The following is an 18,901-nucleotide window of genomic DNA, read 5'->3' on the forward strand; positions in this document are numbered from 1 at the left end:
ACTCCTCTCCTCCTCTATATACACTGTGTACTCCTCTCCTCCTCTATATACACTGTGTACTCCTCTCCTCTATATACACTGTGTACTCCTCTCCCCCTCTATATACACTGTGTACTCCTCTCCTCCTTTATATACACTGTGTACTCCTCTCCTCTATATACACTGTGTACTCCTCTCCTCCTCTATATACACTGTGTACTCCTCTCCTCCTCTATATACACTGTGTACTCCTCTCCTCCTCTATATACACTGTGTACTCCCCTCCTCCTCTATATACACTGTGTACTCCTCTCCTCTATATACACTGTGTACTCCTCTCCTCCTCTATATACACTGTGTACTCCTCTCCTCCTCTATATACACTGTGTACTCCTCTCCTCCTTTATATACACTGTGTACTCCTCTCCCCCCTCTCTATATACACAGTGTACTCCTCTCCTCTATATACACTGTGTACTCCTCTCCTCCTTTATATACACTGTGTACTCCTCTCCCCCCTCTCTATATACTATATGAAAGGTATTAGGAAGGGGCGGGGTATAGTGGGAGGGGCGGGCGGGTCATGTGACGGAAGATGAAATGAATTGGATTTGTGATTGGAGGTGATGTGACGTCATCAGTAGGCGCCCGCACTCTGTACCCGGAAGTGTCTCCGGCATGCGGTGTGATCAGTGTTCTCCCGGGGGGCCCCTGATGTCTGTGCGGACCCGGGGCCCCCTCACCCCCCGCCGCCTTCTGCTCAGCACCCCCTGCGGGCTCATGGCTGTGGGGGAGGAGTGGCCAAACCGTAGCGCTCAGGGGGTTGAGTTTGGACTCCAGGGGGCGGGGCTGGGAACACAGCAGGGGGTGGAGTTGGGACCCCAGAAGGGGGTGGAGTTTGGACTCCAGGAGGCGGGTCCGGGACCTCAGAAGGGGGTGGAGTTTGGACTCCAGGGGGTGGAAAGGAAGAAGTTGGGGTGTATTGTTGGGGGAAGGGAAGTGAAGGATTATGGGAGTCCCCCGGATTTGGCGGATTGTTCTCCGGTGGTCTGTAGCTTTGCTCGGGGGGCGTGTCCTGTGAGGTTGCGGGTGGCGTCGGTGGATGCGGAGTCGTTGGTTAGGGTGGGGGTGTTGCAGGAAGTGGGGGACCCCGTAGATCGGGGGTCGGCTCTCTGGGTCAGTAAAAAGCAGTTGCGGGATTTGGGTTTGTATCACCGGGAATGGATGAAAGTTTCCTCCCCCGGAGCTCCCCCACACCTCGCCCTGATCCTGGCTGCAGAGCTGTGGTTGGGGCACCCCCATAAATACAGCCACCTACTGAGCGGAAGGCGGGGCTCCCCAGACCCTGGGACCGCCCTCATCTCCGCCCCCCTCAGCTTCAACCTCACCTCCGGAACCGGGGCGCTGAGCGAGGTGCTTATAGAGGTGAGACCCCTCCCCCATGAGACCCCTCCCCCCATATACTGGAAGTCCACCCTCCCCCCACCCGCAATTCAACCCTCATATCCCATGACTGCCGCTCTGTAATCCCCCCCCCCCATATATCCTGCCCTCCATCCCCTCCTAACCGCCATGACCTATGGGTCTGCCATAGTCCGGGAATCCCCCCCACCGTAACCCGGGAGTCCCCTCCCCCATAACCCAGGAGTTCACCCCCCCACCTGCTGTAACCCAGATGTCCCCCTCCCCCGCCATAACCCCGGCATCCCCCCTTTCCCTGCCGTAACCCAGGGGTCTTCCCCCCGCTGTAACCTGTGAGATTGCCGTAACTTGGGAGTCTGCCCTCCCTCCATATCCCAGGAGTCTGGCCCCTCCCCCACCGTAGCTCACCCCCCCCCCCATAACCCAGGAGTCCACCCCCCCCTCTGCTGTAACCCAGTAGTCCGCTCTCCGCCACACCCCTTCTCCCCACCGTAACCCGGGAGCTCCACACACCTTGGTGTCCAGTGTATGGGGCGGAGTCCATTCTAGTCCTTCTATACAGAGCTCCGCCCATTCTGGTGTCCAGTGTATGGGGCGGAGTCCATTCTGGTCCTTCTATACAGAGCTCCGCCCATTCTGGTGTCCATTGTATGGGGCGGAGTCCATTCTAGTCCTTCTATACAGAGCTCTGCCCATTCTGGTGTCCAGTGTATGGGGCGGAGTCCATTCTAGTCCTTCTATACAGAGCTCCGCCCATTCTGGTGTCCAGTGTATGGGGCGGAGTGCATTCTGGTCCTTCTATACAGAGCTCCGCCCATTCTGGTGTCCATTGTATGGGGCGGAGTCCATTCTAGTCCTTCTATACAGAGCTCCGCCCATTCTGGTGTCCAGTGTATGGGGCGGAGTCCATTCTGGTCCTTCTATACAGAGCTCCGCCCATTCTGGTGTCCATTGTATGGGGCGGAGTCCATTCTAGTCCTTCTATACAGAGCTCTGCCCATTCTGGTGTCCAGTGTATGGGGCGGAGTCCATTCTAGTCCTTCTATACAGAGCTCCGCCCATTCTGGTGTCCAGTGTATGGGGCGGAGTGCATTCTGGTCCTTCTATACAGAGCTCCGCCCATTCTGGTGTCCATTGTATGGGGCGGAGTCCATTCTAGTCCTTCTATACAGAGCTCCGCCCATTCTGGTGTCCAGTGTATGGGGCGGAGTGCATTCTGGTCCTTCTATACAGAGCTCCGCCCATTCTGGTGTCCATTGTATGGGGCGGAGTCCATTCTAGTCCTTCTATACAGAGCTCTGCCCATTCTGGTGTCCAGTGTATGGGGCGGAGTCCATTCTAGTCCTTCTATACAGAGCTCCGCCCATTCTGGTGTCCAGTGTATGGGGCGGAGTGCATTCTGGTCCTTCTATACAGAGCTCCGCCCATTCTGGTGTCCATTGTATGGGGCGGAGTCCATTCTGGTCCTTCTATACAGAGCTCCGCCCATTCTGGTGTCCATTGTATGGGGCGGAGTCCATTCTGGTCCTTCTATATAGAGCTCCGCCCATTCTGGTGTCCAGTGTATGGGGCGGAGTCCATTCTGGTGTCCAGTGTATGGGGCGGAGTCCATTCTGGTCCTTCTATACAGAGCTCCGCCCATTCTGGTGTCCAATGTATGGGGCGGAGTCCATTCTGGTCCTTCTATACAGAGCTCCGCCCACTCTGGTGTCCATTGTATGGGGCGGAGTCCATTCTAGTCCTTCTATACAGAGCTCCGCCCATTCTGGTGTCCATTGTATGGGGCGGAGTCAATTCTGGTCCTTCTATACAGAGCTCCACCCATTCTGGTGTCCATTGTATGGGGCGGAGTCCATTCTGGTCCTTCTATACAGAGCTCCGCCCATTCTGGTGTCCAGTGTATGGGGCGGAGTGCATTCTGGTCCTTCTATACAGAGCTCCGCCCATTCTGGTGTCCATTGTATGGGGCGGAGTCCATTCTAGTCCTTCTATACAGAGCTCCGCCCATTCTGGTGTCCAGTGTATGGGGCGGAGTGCATTCTGGTCCTTCTATACAGAGCTCCGCCCATTCTGGTGTCCATTGTATGGGGCGGAGTCCATTCTAGTCCTTCTATACAGAGCTCTGCCCATTCTGGTGTCCAGTGTATGGGGCGGAGTCCATTCTAGTCCTTCTATACAGAGCTCCGCCCATTCTGGTGTCCAGTGTATGGGGCGGAGTGCATTCTGGTCCTTCTATACAGAGCTCCGCCCATTCTGGTGTCCATTGTATGGGGCGGAGTCCATTCTGGTCCTTCTATACAGAGCTCCGCCCATTCTGGTGTCCATTGTATGGGGCGGAGTCCATTCTGGTCCTTCTATATAGAGCTCCGCCCATTCTGGTGTCCAGTGTATGGGGCGGAGTCCATTCTGGTGTCCAGTGTATGGGGCGGAGTCCATTCTGGTCCTTCTATACAGAGCTCCGCCCATTCTGGTGTCCAATGTATGGGGCGGAGTCCATTCTGGTCCTTCTATACAGAGCTCCGCCCACTCTGGTGTCCATTGTATGGGGCGGAGTCCATTCTAGTCCTTCTATACAGAGCTCCGCCCATTCTGGTGTCCATTGTATGGGGCGGAGTCAATTCTGGTCCTTCTATACAGAGCTCCACCCATTCTGGTGTCCATTGTATGGGGCGGAGTCCATTCTGGTCCTTCTATACAGAGCTCCGCCCATTCTGGTGTCCAGTGTATGGGGCGGAGTGCATTCTGGTCCTTCTATACAGAGCTCCGCCCATTCTGGTGTCCATTGTATGGGGCGGAGTCCATTCTAGTCCTTCTATACAGAGCTCCGCCCATTCTGGTGTCCAGTGTATGGGGCGGAGTGCATTCTGGTCCTTCTATACAGAGCTCCGCCCATTCTGGTGTCCATTGTATGGGGCGGAGTCCATTCTAGTCCTTCTATACAGAGCTCTGCCCATTCTGGTGTCCAGTGTATGGGGCGGAGTCCATTCTAGTCCTTCTATACAGAGCTCCGCCCATTCTGGTGTCCAGTGTATGGGGCGGAGTGCATTCTGGTCCTTCTATACAGAGCTCCGCCCATTCTGGTGTCCATTGTATGGGGCGGAGTCCATTCTGGTCCTTCTATACAGAGCTCCGCCCATTCTGGTGTCCATTGTATGGGGCGGAGTCCATTCTGGTCCTTCTATACAGAGCTCCGCCCATTCTGGTGTCCAGTGTATGGGGCGGAGTGCATTCTGGTCCTTCTATACAGAGCTCCGCCCATTCTGGTGTCCATTGTATGGGGCGGAGTCCATTCTGGTCCTTCTATACAGAGCTCCGCCCATTCTGGTGTTCATTGTATGGGGCGGAGTCCATTCTGGTCCTTCTATACAGAGCTCCGCCCATTCTGGTGTCCAGTGTATGGGGCGGAGTCCATTCTAGTCCTTCTATACAGAGCTCTGCCCATTCTGGTGTCCAGTGTATGGGGCGGAGTCCATTCTAGTCCTTCTATACAGAGCTCCGCCCATTCTGGTGTCCAGTGTATGGGGCGGAGTGCATTCTGGTCCTTCTATACAGAGCTCCGCCCATTCTGGTGTCCATTGTATGGGGCGGAGTCCATTCTAGTCCTTCTATACAGAGCTCCGCCCATTCTGGTGTCCAGTGTATGGGGCGGAGTGCATTCTGGTCCTTCTATACAGAGCTCCGCCCATTCTGGTGTCCATTGTATGGGGCGGAGTCCATTCTAGTCCTTCTATACAGAGCTCTGCCCATTCTGGTGTCCAGTGTATGGGGCGGAGTCCATTCTAGTCCTTCTATACAGAGCTCCGCCCATTCTGGTGTCCAGTGTATGGGGCGGAGTGCATTCTGGTCCTTCTATACAGAGCTCCGCCCATTCTGGTGTCCATTGTATGGGGCGGAGTCCATTCTGGTCCTTCTATACAGAGCTCCGCCCATTCTGGTGTCCATTGTATGGGGCGGAGTCCATTCTGGTCCTTCTATATAGAGCTCCGCCCATTCTGGTGTCCAGTGTATGGGGCGGAGTCCATTCTGGTGTCCAGTGTATGGGGCGGAGTCCATTCTGGTCCTTCTATACAGAGCTCCGCCCATTCTGGTGTCCAGTGTATGGGGCGGAGTCCATTCTGGTCCTTCTATACAGAGCTCCGCCCACTCTGGTGTCCATTGTATGGGGCGGAGTCCATTCTAGTCCTTCTATACAGAGCTCCGCCCATTCTGGTGTCCATTGTATGGGGCGGAGTCAATTCTGGTCCTTCTATACAGAGCTCCACCCATTCTGGTGTCCATTGTATGGGGCGGAGTCCATTCTGGTCCTTCTATACAGAGCTCCGCCCATTCTGGTGTCCAGTGTATGGGGCGGAGTGCATTCTGGTCCTTCTATACAGAGCTCCGCCCATTCTGGTGTCCATTGTATGGGGCGGAGTCCATTCTAGTCCTTCTATACAGAGCTCCGCCCATTCTGGTGTCCAGTGTATGGGGCGGAGTGCATTCTGGTCCTTCTATACAGAGCTCCGCCCATTCTGGTGTCCATTGTATGGGGCGGAGTCCATTCTAGTCCTTCTATACAGAGCTCTGCCCATTCTGGTGTCCAGTGTATGGGGCGGAGTCCATTCTAGTCCTTCTATACAGAGCTCCGCCCATTCTGGTGTCCAGTGTATGGGGCGGAGTGCATTCTGGTCCTTCTATACAGAGCTCCGCCCATTCTGGTGTCCATTGTATGGGGCGGAGTCCATTCTGGTCCTTCTATACAGAGCTCCGCCCATTCTGGTGTCCATTGTATGGGGCGGAGTCCATTCTGGTCCTTCTATACAGAGCTCCGCCCATTCTGGTGTCCAGTGTATGGGGCGGAGTCCATTCTGGTGTCCAGTGTATGGGGCGGAGTCCATTCTGGTCCTTCTATACAGAGCTCCGCCCATTCTGGTGTCCAGTGTATGGGGCGGAGTCCATTCTGGTCCTTCTATACAGAGCTCCGCCCACTCTGGTGTCCATTGTATGGGGCGGAGTCCATTCTGGTCCTTCTATACAGAGCTCCGCCCATTCTGGTGTCCATTGTATGGGGCGGAGTCCATTCTGGTCCTTCTATACAGAGCTCCGCCCATTCTGGTGTCCAGTTTATGGGGCGGAGTCCATTCTGGTCCTTCTATACAGAGCTCCGCCCATTCTGGTGTCCAGTATATGATGGGAGTTACTTTGGTTGGGGGGAACTCAGCTTACCTTAGAGAGGTTGGGAAATCCCTGTCTCCGCCCCCTAGGCCCCTCTTATGTGTAAGTCCCCTGTGTATATTAGGGGTACACGGTGACCAAATGATGGACTTCATGGACACTGAGAATATGGTTTGGGTTACTTCAAATGGAACAGTGATATTTATCATCCATATCTCTCAAGAAATATGAAGACTGCTTCACAGTCAGACTTATAACAGATTCTAATATCATCGGCTCACCCACCTGTCTTCCACACATCGTTGAGTACGCTGATATTCTCACCTCTTATCTACAATGGGTTCTGTGTTTACACTTCTGATAATGTGTATTGTATTTCATGAGCTCGAGGACGGCTGCCTGCTAGTTAATTAGGATTTCCCGCTCTTTGGACTCTCCGCTAATTAGGGCCCCACATTCTTTTCAGACATATCACACTCCTCGCTCCTCCGACTCCTCACTTTCTAGACTCCTCGCTCTTCGGGTTTTCACTTCTCTGGGTCCCTTTTCTTCTTACTCCTCGCTCTTCGGACTCCTTACTTTCCTCACTTTTGCGACTTTTGCTCTCCTCGCACTTTTTGCACCCCTCGTTCTCCTGACTCCTCCAACCCTAGACTCTTCCACTGTTCTTAGGATTATTTGGCAGTTCTGGTTGGTGGGTGTGTTTTGGGTGATGATGGATTGTTCTCATTGGCTGATTTGTGTCTTTATTGTCTCTGCAGCGTTTCTGCTCTGAGCTGACAGAAGGAAGTCGATCATCTCTGGCGGATCCTCCGTATGCGAAGGAGCTCTATATACAGATTGTTCGCTCACCGTGTTATAGTAGTGAAGCCTCATACCAGGCGGCTCTGTCCCGGCATTTCCACACCACCAGGTACCATCCTTCCACCAGGAGTGCCTCATCTCTGAAGCTGGGGCCCCTTCCCATCCTTGTGTGTGAGGGAGGGAGCCCCTTCCTGTCTTTGTGTGTGAGGGAGGGAGCCCCTTCCTGTCTTTGTGTGAGGGAGGGGGCCCCTTCCTGTCCTTGTGTGTGTGAGAGAGGGGGCCCCTTCCCGTCCTTGTGTGTGAGGGAGGGAGCCCCTTCCCGTCCTTGTGTGTGAGGGAGGGAGCCCCTTCCTGTCTTTGTGTGTGTGAGGGAGGGAGCCCCTTCCTGTCTTTGTGTGTGTGAGGGAGGGAGCCCCTTCCTGTCTTTGTGTGAGGGAGGGAGGGAGCCCCTTCCTGTCTTTGTGTGTGTGAGGGAGGGGGCCCCTTCCTGTCCTTGTGTGTGTGAGGGAGGGGGCCCCTTCCAGTCCTTGTGTGTGAGGGAGGGAGCCCCTTCCCGTCCTTGTGTGTGAGGGAGGGAGCCCCTTCCAGTCTTTGTGTGTGTGAGGGAGGGAGCCCCTTCCTGTCTTTGTGTGAGGGAGGGGGCCCCTTCCCATCCTTGTGTGTGAGGGAGGGAGCCCCTTCCTGTCTTTGTGTGTGTGAGGGAGGGAGCCCCTTCCTGTATTTGTGTGAGGGAGGGGGCCCCTTCCTGTCCTTGTGTGTGTGAGGGAGGGGGCCCCTTCCCGTCCTTGTGTGTGTGAGGGAGGGGGCCCCTTCCCGTCCTTGTGTGTGTGAGGGAGGGGGCCCCTTCCCGTCCTTGTGTGTGAGGGAGGGAGCCCCTTCCCGTCTTTGTGTGTGTGAGGGAGGGGGCCCCTTTCCGTCCGTGTGTGTGAGGGAGGGAGCCCCTTCCCGTCCTTGTGTGTGAGGGAGGGAGCCCCTTCCCGTCCTTGTGTGTGAGGGAGGGAGCCCCTTCCCGTCCTTGTGTGTGAGGGAGGGAGCCCCTTCCCGTCCTTGTGTGTGAGGGAGGGAGCCCCTTCCCGTCCTTGTGTGTGAGGGAGGGAGCCCCTTCCCGTCTTTGTGTGAGGGAGGGAGCCCTTTCCTGTCTTTGTGTGTGTGAGGGAGGGGGCCCCTTCCAGTCCTTGTGTGTGAGGGAGGGGGCCCCTTCCAGTCCTTGTGTGTGAGGGAGGGGCCTTCATTTATTGCTGTCCTTGTGTGTGAGGTGGAAGAGGAGGCGGGCGGAAGAAGCGCAGGAGCCGGGGGGGGGGGCAGCGGGTGAAAGAGGGGGCGGGCAGAACAGGCACAGGAGGCAGCGGGCGAAAGAAGAGGCGGAGAAGGCAGCAGGCAGAGGAGAGCGGGGGGCGGAGGAGGCAGCAGGCAGAGTAGAGCAGCAGGCAGAGGAGAGCGGCGGACGGGGTAGGCAGAGGAGAGCGGCGGGCGGGGGAGGCAGCAGGCAGAGGAGAGCGGCAGGTGGAGGAGGCAGCAGGCAGAGGAGTGCGGCGGGTGGAGTAGGCAGAGGAGAATGGGGGGGTGGAGGAGGCAGCAGGCAGAGGAGAGCGGCGGGTGGGGGAGGCAGTAGGCAGAGGAGAGTGGGGGGCAGAGGAGGCAGTAGGCAGAGGAGAGTGGGGGGCGGAGGAGGCAGCAGGCAGAGTAGAACAGCAGGCAGAGGAGAGCGGCCGGCGGGGGAGGCAGCAGGCAGAGGAGAGCGGCAGGCGGAGGAGGAAGCAGGCAGAGCAGAGCGGCGGGCGGAGGAGGCAGTAGGCAGAGGAGAGTGGGGGGTGGAGGAGGCAGCAGGCAGAGGAGAGCGGTGGGCGGAGGAGGCAGCAGGCAGAGTAGAGCAGCAGGCAGAGGAGAGCGGCGGGCAGGGGAGGCAGAGGAGAGCAGCGGGCGGGGGAGGCAGCAGGCAGAGGAGAGCGGCAGGCGGAGGAGGCAGCAGGCAGAGGAGAGCGGCGGGTGGAGTAGGCAGAGGAGAATGGGGGGTGGAGGAGGCAGCAGGCAGAGGAGAGCGATGGGGGGAAGAGGCAGCAGGCAGAGTAGAGAAGCAGGCAGAGGAGAGCGGCGGGCGGGGGAGGCAGCAGGCAGAGGAGAGCGGCAGGCGGAGGAGGCAGCAGGCAGAGGAGAGCGGCGGGTGGGGGAGGCAGTAGGCAGAGGAGAGTGGGGGGCGGAGGAGGCAGCAGGCAGAGTAGAACAGCAGGCAGAGGAGAGCGGCCGGCGGGGGAGGCAGCAGGCAGAGGAGAGCGGCAGGCGGAGGGGGCAGCAGGCAGAGGAGAGCGGCGGGCGGGGGAGGCAGCAGGCAGAGGAGAGCGGCAGGCGGAGGAGGAAGCAGGCAGAGGAGAGCGGCGGGCGGAGGAGGCAGTAGGCAGAGGAGAGCGGTGGGTGGAGGAAGCAGCGGGCAGAGGAGAGCGGCGGGCAGAGGAGGCAGCGGGCGGAGGTGACAGCGGGCGGAGGAGGCAGCAGGCGGAGGAGGCAGCAGGCAGAGGAGAGCGGTGGGCGGAGGAGGCAGCGGGCGGAGGAGAGCGGCGGGTGGAGGAGGCAGCAGGCAGAGGAGAGCAGCAGGCGGAGGAGGCAGCAGGCAGAGGAGAGCGGTGGGTGGAGGAAGCAGCGGGCAGAGGAGAGCGGAGGTGGCAGCAGGCGGAGGAGGCAGCAGGCAGAGGAGGCAGCGGGCGGAGGAGGCAGTAGGCAGAGGAGAGTGAGGGGCGGAGGAGGCAGCAGGCAGAGGAGAGCGGTGGGTGGAGGAGGCAGCGGGCAGAGGAGAGCGGCGGGCGGAGGAGGCAGCGGGTGGAGGTGGCAGCGGGCGGAGGAGGCAGCAGGCAGAGGAGAGCGGTGGGCGGAGGAGGCAGCGGGCGGAGGAGAGCGGGGGGTGGAGGAGGCAGCAGGCAGAGGAGAGCGGCGGGCGGAGGAGGCAGCAGGCATAAGAGAGCGGTGGGCGGAGGAGGGGCACATCAGTCTCAGCTCGGAGTGTCATTGTGTGGCCTCAGCTGATAGGTCGGCTTTCCTTGGCGGGGGAATGTTTGGGCCTCAGAGGGGGAGAAGTGCATGTTCCCAGTCTCTGTTCTCTGCCAATCACACGCTGTGTCTTCTGTTTTTAGGGCGGTCCAGGCTGGAGATGTTCTCTGTGTCTCGGGTCTCTCACACGCAGATTTCCTGCACAGCAAATCTTCCATCCCGGTCAGGTGTGTATTGTGTCCTCCCATTCCTGTTCTACAGATCCGATCACCGAGGTCAGCAACTGTATCCTTCCAGCGATGACTCTCACCCCCCTCCTCCTTCCCCTCCCCCCCCCCTCCGATCACCGAGGTCAGCGACCGTCTGTATCCTTCCAGCGATGACTCTGCATAGCAGAGACACAAACTACTGCAGGAAATCTCCCTGTTGTGGGAGGGGCAGAGACACAAACTACTGCGAGGATATCTCCCCATATACGAATGGATGCCCTCAGTATAGCAGGTGGATGCCCTCAGTATAGGGGATGGATGCCCTCAGTATAGGGGATGGATGTCCTCAGTATAGCGGATGGATGCCCTCAGTATAGGGGATGGATGTCCTCAGTATAGCGGATGGATGTCCTCAGTATAGCGGATGGAGGCCTCAGTATAGCGGATGGATGTCCTCAGTATAGCGGATGGATGTCCTCAGTATAGGGGATGGATGTCCTCAGTATAGCGGATGGATGCCCTCAGTATAGGGGATGGATGTCCTCAGTATAGCGGATGGATGTCCTCAGTATAGCGGATGGAGGCCTCAGTATAGCGGATGGATGTCCTCAGTATAGCGGATGGATGTCCTCAGTATAGCGGATGGATGCCCTCAGTATAGCGGATGGATGTCCTCAGTATAGCGGATGGATGTCCTCAGTATAACGGATGGATGTCCTCAGTATAGCGGATGGATGTCCTCAGTATAGCGGATGGATGCCCTCAGTATAGCGGATGGATGTCCTCAGTATAGCGGATGGATGTCCTCAGTATAGCGGATGGATGTCCTCAGTATAGCGGATGGATGTCCTCAGTATAGCGGATGGATGCCCTCAGTATAGCGGATGGATGTCCTCAGTATAACGGATGGATGTCCTCAGTATAGCGGATGGATGCCCTCAGTATAGCGGATGGATGCCCTCAGTATAGCGGATGGATGTCCTCAGTATAACGGATGGATGTCCTCAGTATAGCGTATGGATGCCCTCAGTATAGCGGATGGATGCCCTCAGTATAGCGGATGGATGCCCTCAGTATAACGGATGGATGTCCTCAGTATAGCGGATGGATGTCCTCAGTATAGCGGATGGATGTCCTCAGTATAGCGGATGAATGTCCTCAGTATAGCGGATGGATGTCCTCAGTATAGCGGATGGATGCCCTCAGTATAGCGGATGGATGTCCTCAGTATAGCGGATGGATGTCCTCAGTATAACGGATGGATGTCCTCAGTATAGCGGATGGATGTCCTCAGTATAGCGGATGGATGCCCTCAGTATAGCGGATGGATGTCCTCAGTATAGCGGATGGATGCCCTCAGTATAGCGGATGGATGCCCTCAGTATAGCGGATGGATGTCCTCAGTATAACGGATGGATGTCCTCAGTATAGCGGATGGATGCCCTCAGTATAGCGGATGGATGCCCTCAGTATAGCGGATGGATGTCCTCAGTATAACGGATGGATGTCCTCAGTATAGCGGATGGATGCCCTCAGTATAGCGGATGGATGCCCTCAGTATAGCGGATGGATGTCCTCAGTATAACGGATGGATGTCCTCAGTATAGCGGATGGATGTCCTCAGTATAGCGGATGGAGGCCTTAGTATAGCGGATGGAGGCCTCAGTATAGCAGATGGATGTCCTCTATATAGCGGACGGATGCCCTCAGTATAGCGGATGGATGTCCTCAGTATAGCGGATGGATGTCCTCAGTATAGCGGATGGATGTCCTCAGTATAGCGGATGGATGCCCTCAGTATAGCGGATGGATGCCCTCAGTATAGCGGATGGAGGTCCTCAGTATAGCGGATGGATGCCCTCAGTATAGCGGATGGATGTCCTCAGTATAGCGGATGGAGGCCCTCAGTATAGCGGATGGAGGCCCTCAGTATAGCGGATGGATGCCCTCAGTATAGCGGATGGATGCCCTCAGTATAGCGGATGGATGCCCTCAGTATAATGGATGGATGTCCTCAGTATAGCGGATGGATGTCCTCAGTATAGCGGATGGATGCCCTCAGTATAACGGATGGATGTCCTCAGTATAGCGGATGGATGTCCACAGTATAGCGGATGGATGTCCTCAGTATAGCGGATGGATGTCCTCAGTATAGCGGATGGATGTCCTCAGTATAGCGGATGGATGTCCTCAGTATAACGGATGGATGCCCTCAGTATAGCGGATGGATGTCCTCAGTATAGCGGATGGATGTCCTCAGTATAGCGGATGGATGTCCTCAGTATAGCGGATGGATGTCCTCAGTATAGCGGATGAAGGCCCTCAGTATAGCGGATGGATGTCCTCAGTATAGCGGATGGAGGCCTCAGTATAGCGGATGGATGTCCTCAGTATAGCGGATGGATATCCTCAGTATAGCGGATGGAGGCCTCAGTATAGCGGATGGATGTCCTCAGTATAGCGGATGGATGCCCTCAGTATAGCGGATGGATGTCCTCAGTATAGCGGATGGAGGCCTCAGTATAGCGGATGGATGTTGTAACTGACCGTTTCAGCAGACAAGGGGTTAAAATCCATTTAGGCGATATGCCCCTTTCTGGGAGACAGGCACAGCTACTGCAGAACATCAAACTCCCGAACTGGATACAAAATAGCACTCCAACCTGGAACCTCACGAATAGCTGCTAGCAGACGAACAGGAAAAGCATACATCGGCTTACACTCCTAGCAATCAGTCTCCAACAGCATACAGTGAATCCCCCCAAGAACGAGACAAAGCTCTGAGTTGAGGGTAAAACAGGAACAACAACATTTATTGGAAGAACACAGCACACTTTTATACAGAAATTGGAACATCCTTCCCCCAACAACCGCTTTCCCATTGGTCAATTGCACAGTACCTGCAGTTCCCAATAAGGTCCTCTCCAGCCATGCAAATGAGGGCTTGAAAATGAGTCAACAGGGATTGGTCAGATACAGAACAATGGTTCCCTAACGAGCCCTCAATACACATTACTCTGAGTGTCAATACATCCCTTAGCAGACAACAGGTGAGGTCATTAGCACACCTGACAATAGGTGAATGGAGAGCCACCTCAGCCCGTCTCCTCAGAACTTCCTGGGATGACCATATTAGGAGTTGACTTCCTGTTCAGAGACCTCATGGCAAATGGGAACAAAAATCTTCATATTACAAGGGAGACATTTTTCCTGAATATGACTGTCCCATTTGTAGTAGTCCAAACCATATTTTCAGTGTTCAACACCCTCCTGGTCACCCTGCATCCACCAAATCCATACGAATTAGAACCAGGGGCTGTTTGTTCGGTAGATAGAATATACCGAACAGCTGTGCAGAAAGGGAGAAATAAATCCTTCTGCACCGTAAAATTAACCCTTAAGCTGCCAGTCCATAATCCAAAGGCAGCAGGCGGGCAACCAGGCTTCTCCAATGCAATGTGGCGAGGTTGGTCTCGTCACAGATGTCCTCAGTATAGCGGATGGATGTCCTCAGTATAGCGGAAGGATGTCCTCAGTATAGCGGATGGATGTCCTCAGTATAGCGGATGGAGGTCCTCAGTATAGCGGATGGAGGTCCTCAGTATAGCGGATGGATGCCCTCAGTATAGCGGATGGATGTCCTCCGTATAGCGGATGGAGGGCCTCAGTATAGTGGCTGGATGCCCTCAGTATAGCGGATGGATGTCCTCAGTATAGCGGATGGATGCCCTCAGTATAGCGGATGGATGTCCTCAGTATAGCGGAAGGATGTCCTCAGTATAGCGGATGGATGTCCTCAGTATAGCGGATGGATGTCCTCAGTATAGCGGATGGAGGTCCTCAGTATAGCGAATGGATGCCCTCAGTATAGCGGATGGATGTCCTCAGTATAGCGGATGGAGGGCCTCAGTATAGAGGATGGATGCCCTCAGTATAGCGGATGGATGTCCTCAGTATAGCGGATGGATGTCCTCGGTATAGCGGATGGATGTCCTCAGTATAGCGGATGGAGGGCCTCAGAATAGTGGATGGATGCCCTCAGTATAGCGGATGGATGCCCTCAGTATAACAGATGGATGTCCTCGGTATAGCGGATGGATGTCCTCAGTATAGCGGATGGAGGCCTCAGTATAGCGGATAGAGTCCCTCAGTATAGCAGATGGATGTCCTCAGTATAGCGGATGGAGGTCCTCAGTATAACGGATGGAGGCCTCAGTATAGCGGATGGATGTCCTCAGTATAGCGGATGGAGGCCCTCAGTATAGCGGATGGATGTCCTCAGTATAGCGGATGGATGTCCTCAGTATAGCGGATGGATGTCCTCAGTATATCGGATGGAGGTCCTCAGTATATCGGATGGAGGTCCTCAGTATAGCGGATGGAGGCCCTCAGTATAGCGGATAGATGTCCTCAGTATAGGGGATGGAGGTCCTCAGTATAGCGGATGGATGTCCTCAGTATAGCGGATGGATGTCCTCAGTACAGCGGATGGATGTCCTCAGTATAGCAGATGGATGTCCTCAGTATAGCGGATGGAGGTCCTCAGTATAACGGATGGAGGCCTCAGTATAGCGGATGGATGTCCTCAGTATAGGGGATGGAGGTCCTCAGTATAGCGGATGGATGTCCTCAGTATAGCGGATGGATGTCCTCAGTACAGCGGATGGATGTCCTCAGTATAGCGGATGGATGTCCTCAGTATAGCGGATGGATGTCCTCAGTATAGCGGATGGAGGCCTCAGTATAGCGGATGGAGGTCCTCAGTATAGCGGATGGAGGCCTCAGTATAGCGGATGGATGCTCTCAGTATCGCGGATGGATGTCCTCTGTATAGCGGATGGATGTCCTCAGTATAGCGGATGGAGGTCCTCAGTATCGCGGATGGATGCCCTCAGTATAGCGGATGGATGCCCTCAGTATAGCGGATGGATGTCCTCAGTATAGCGGATGGACGCCCTCAGTATAGCGGATGGATGTCCTCAGTATAGCGGATGGATGCCCTCAGTATCCCTCAGTATAACGGATGGATGCCCTCAGTATAGCGGATGGATGTCCTCATTATAGCGGATGGATGTCCTCATTATAGCGGATGGATGTCCTCAGTATAGCGGATGGATGTCCTCAGTATAACGGATGCAGGTCCTCAGTATCGCGGATGGATGCCCTCAGTATAGCGGATGGATGCCCTCAGTATAGCGGATGGAGGTCCTCAGTATAGCGGATGGATGCCCTCAGTATAGCGGATGGATGTCCTCAGTATAGCGGATGGATGTCCTCAGTATAGCGGATGGATGTCCTCAGTATAGCGGATGGATGTCCTCAGTATAGCGGATGGATGTCCTCAGTATAGCGGATGGATGTCCTCAGTATAGCGGATGGAGGCCTCAGTATAGCGGATGGAGGTCCTCAGTATAGCGGATGGAGGCCTCAGTATAGTGGATGGATGCTCTCAGTATCGCGGATCGATGTCCTCAGTATAGCGGATGAATGTCCTCAGTATAGCGGATGGATGTCCTCAGTATAGCGGATGGATATCCTCAGTATAGCGGATGGATGCCCTCAGTATCGCGGATGGATGCCCTCAGTATAGCGGATGGAGGTCCTCAGTATAACGGATGGATGTCCTCAGTATAGCGGATGGATGTCCTCAGTATAGCGGATGGATGTCCTCAGTATAGCGGATGGATGTCCTCAGTATGGCGGATGGATGTCCTCAGTATAGCGGATGGAGGTCCTCAGTATAGCGGATGGAGGCCCTCAGTATAGCGGATGGATGTCCTCAGTATAGCGGATGGATGTCCTCAGTATAGCGGATGGAGGCCTCAGTATAGCGGATGGATGCCCTCAGTATAGCGGATGGATGTCCTCAGTATAGCGGATGGATGTCCTCAGTATAGCGGATGGATGTCCTCAGTATAGCGGATGGATGCCCTCAGTATAGCGGATGGATGTCCTCAGTATAGCGGATGGATGCCCTCAGTATAACGGATGGATGCCCTCAGTATAGCGGATGGATGTCCTCATTATAGCGGATGGATGTCCTCAGTATAGCGGATGGATGTCCTCAGTATAGCGGATGGAGGTCCTCAGTATCGCGGATGGATGCCCTCAGTATAGCGGATGGATGCCCTCAGTATAGCGGATGGAGGTCCTCAGTATAGCGGATGGATGCCCTCAGTATAGCGGATGGATGTCCTCAGTATAGCGGATGGATGTCCTCAGTATAGCGGATGGATGTCCTCAGTATAACGGATGGATGTCCTCAGTATAGCGGATGGATGTCCTCAGTATAGCGGATGGATGTCCTCAGTATAGCGGATGGAGGTCCTCAGTATAGCGGATGGAGGTCCTCAGTATAGCGGATGGATGTCCTCAGTATAGCGGATGGATGTCCTCAGTATAGCGGATGGATGTCCTCAGTATAGCGGATGGAGGCCTCAGTATAGCGGATGGAGGTCCTCAGTATAGCGGATGGAGGCCTCAGTATAGCGGATGGATGCCCTCAGTATAGCGGATGGAGGTCCTCAGTATAGCGGATGGATGTCCTCAGTATAGCGGATGGATGTCCTCAGTATAGCGGATGGATGTCCTCAGTATAGCGGATGGAGGTCCTCAGTATAGCGGATGGAGGCCCTCAGTATAGCGGATGGATGTCCTCAGTATAGCGGATGGATGTCCTCAGTATAGCGGATGGAGGCCTCAGTATAGCGGATGGATGCCCTCAGTATAGCGGATGGATGTCCTCAGTATAGCGGATGGATGTCCTCAGTATAGCGGATGGATGTCCTCAGTATAGCGGATGGAGGTCCTCAGTATAGCGGATGGAGGCCCTCAGTATAGCGGATGGATGTCCTCAGTATAGCGGATGGATGTCCTCAGTATAGCGGATGGATGTCCTCAGTATAGCGGATGGATGTCCTCAGTATAGCGGATGGAGGCCTCAGTATAGCGGATGGATGCCCTCAGTATAGCGGATGGATGTCCTCAGTATAGCGGATGGATGTCCTCAGTATAGCGGATGGAGGCCTCAGTATAGCGGATGGATGTCCTCAGTATAGCGGATGGATGTCCTCAGTATAGCGGATGGATGTCCTCAGTATAGCGGATGGATGTCCTCAGTATAACGGATGGATGTCCTCAGTATAGCGGATGGAGGCCTCAGTATAGCGGATGGATGCCCTCAGTATAGCGGATGGATGTCCTCAGTATAGCGGATGGATGCCCTCAGTATAGCGGATGGATGTCCTCAGTATAGCGGATGGATGTCCTCAGTATAGCGGATGGATGTCCTCAGTATAGGGGATGGATGTCCTCAGTATAGCGGATGGATGTCCTCAGTATAGTGGATGGATGTCCTCAGTATAGCGGATGGATGTCCTCAGTATAGCGGATGGAGGCCTCAGTATCCTCAGTATAGCGGATGGAGGTCCTCAGTATAGCGGATGGATGCTCTCTGTATCGCGGATGGATGCTCTCTGTATCGCGGATGGATGTCCTCAGTATAGCGGATGGATGCCCTCAGTATAGCGGATGGATGTCCTCAGTATAGCGGATGGATGCCCTCAGTATAGCGGATGGATGTCCTCAGTATAGCGGATGGATGTCCTCAGTATAGGGGATGGAGGTCCTCAGTATAGCCGATGGATGTCCTCAGTATCGCGGATGGATGCTCTCTGTATCGCGGATGGATGTCCTCAGTATAGCGGATGGATGCCCTCAGTATAGCGGATGGAGGCCTCAGTATAGCGGATGGATGTCCTCAGTATAGCGGATGGATGTCCTCAGTATAGCGGAAGGATGTCCTCAGTATAGCGGATAGATGTCCTCAGTATAGCGGAAGGATGTCCTCAGTATAGCGGATGGAGGTCCTCAGTATAGCGGATGGATGCCCTCAGTATAGCGGATGGATGTCCTCAGTATAGCGGATGGAGGCCTCAGTATAGCGGATGGAGGCCTCAGTATAGCGGATGGAGGCCTCAGTATAGCGGATGGATGTCCTCAGTATAGCGGATGGATGTCCTCAGTATAGCGGATGGATGTCCTCAGTATAGCGGATGGATGTCCTCAGTATAGCGGATGGATGTCCTCAGTATAGCGGATGGATGCCCTCAGTATAGCGGATGGATGTCCTCAGTATAGCGGAAGGATGTCCTCAGTATAGCGGATGGAGGCCTCAGTATAGCGGATGGATGCCCTCAGTATAGGGGATGGATGTCCTCAGTATAGCGGATGGATGTCCTCAGTATAGCGGATGGATGCCCTCAGTATAGCGGATGGATGTCCTCAGTATAGCGGAAGGATGTCCTCAGTATAGCGGATGGAGGCCTCAGTATAGCGGATGGATGCCCTCAGTA

At 55.1% G+C, this 18,901-nt stretch overlaps 1 protein-coding gene across 1 annotated transcript in view; it reads left to right on the forward strand.

Annotated features, from left to right (window-relative positions):
• Positions 1-759: 759 nt before the first annotated feature.
• The window catches only part of LOC309543992 (peroxisomal ATPase PEX6-like), a gene marked incomplete at both ends in the record, with an annotated part of 71,066 nt that continues 52,924 nt past the window's right edge, over positions 760-18,901 (forward strand). Inside the window, 3 exons of the mRNA XM_082276394.1 lie at positions 760-1,404; positions 7,317-7,468; positions 10,482-10,565. Coding sequence (XP_082132520.1) covers positions 760-1,404; positions 7,317-7,468; positions 10,482-10,565 — 881 coding nt within the window. The remainder of the gene's footprint in view (positions 1,405-7,316; positions 7,469-10,481; positions 10,566-18,901) is intronic.

Source organism: Pelophylax lessonae (assembly GCF_965119305.1).
Source record: "Pelophylax lessonae genome assembly, contig: HAP1_SCAFFOLD_574, whole genome shotgun sequence".
Classification (NCBI taxonomy): domain Eukaryota; kingdom Metazoa; phylum Chordata; class Amphibia; order Anura; family Ranidae; genus Pelophylax; species Pelophylax lessonae.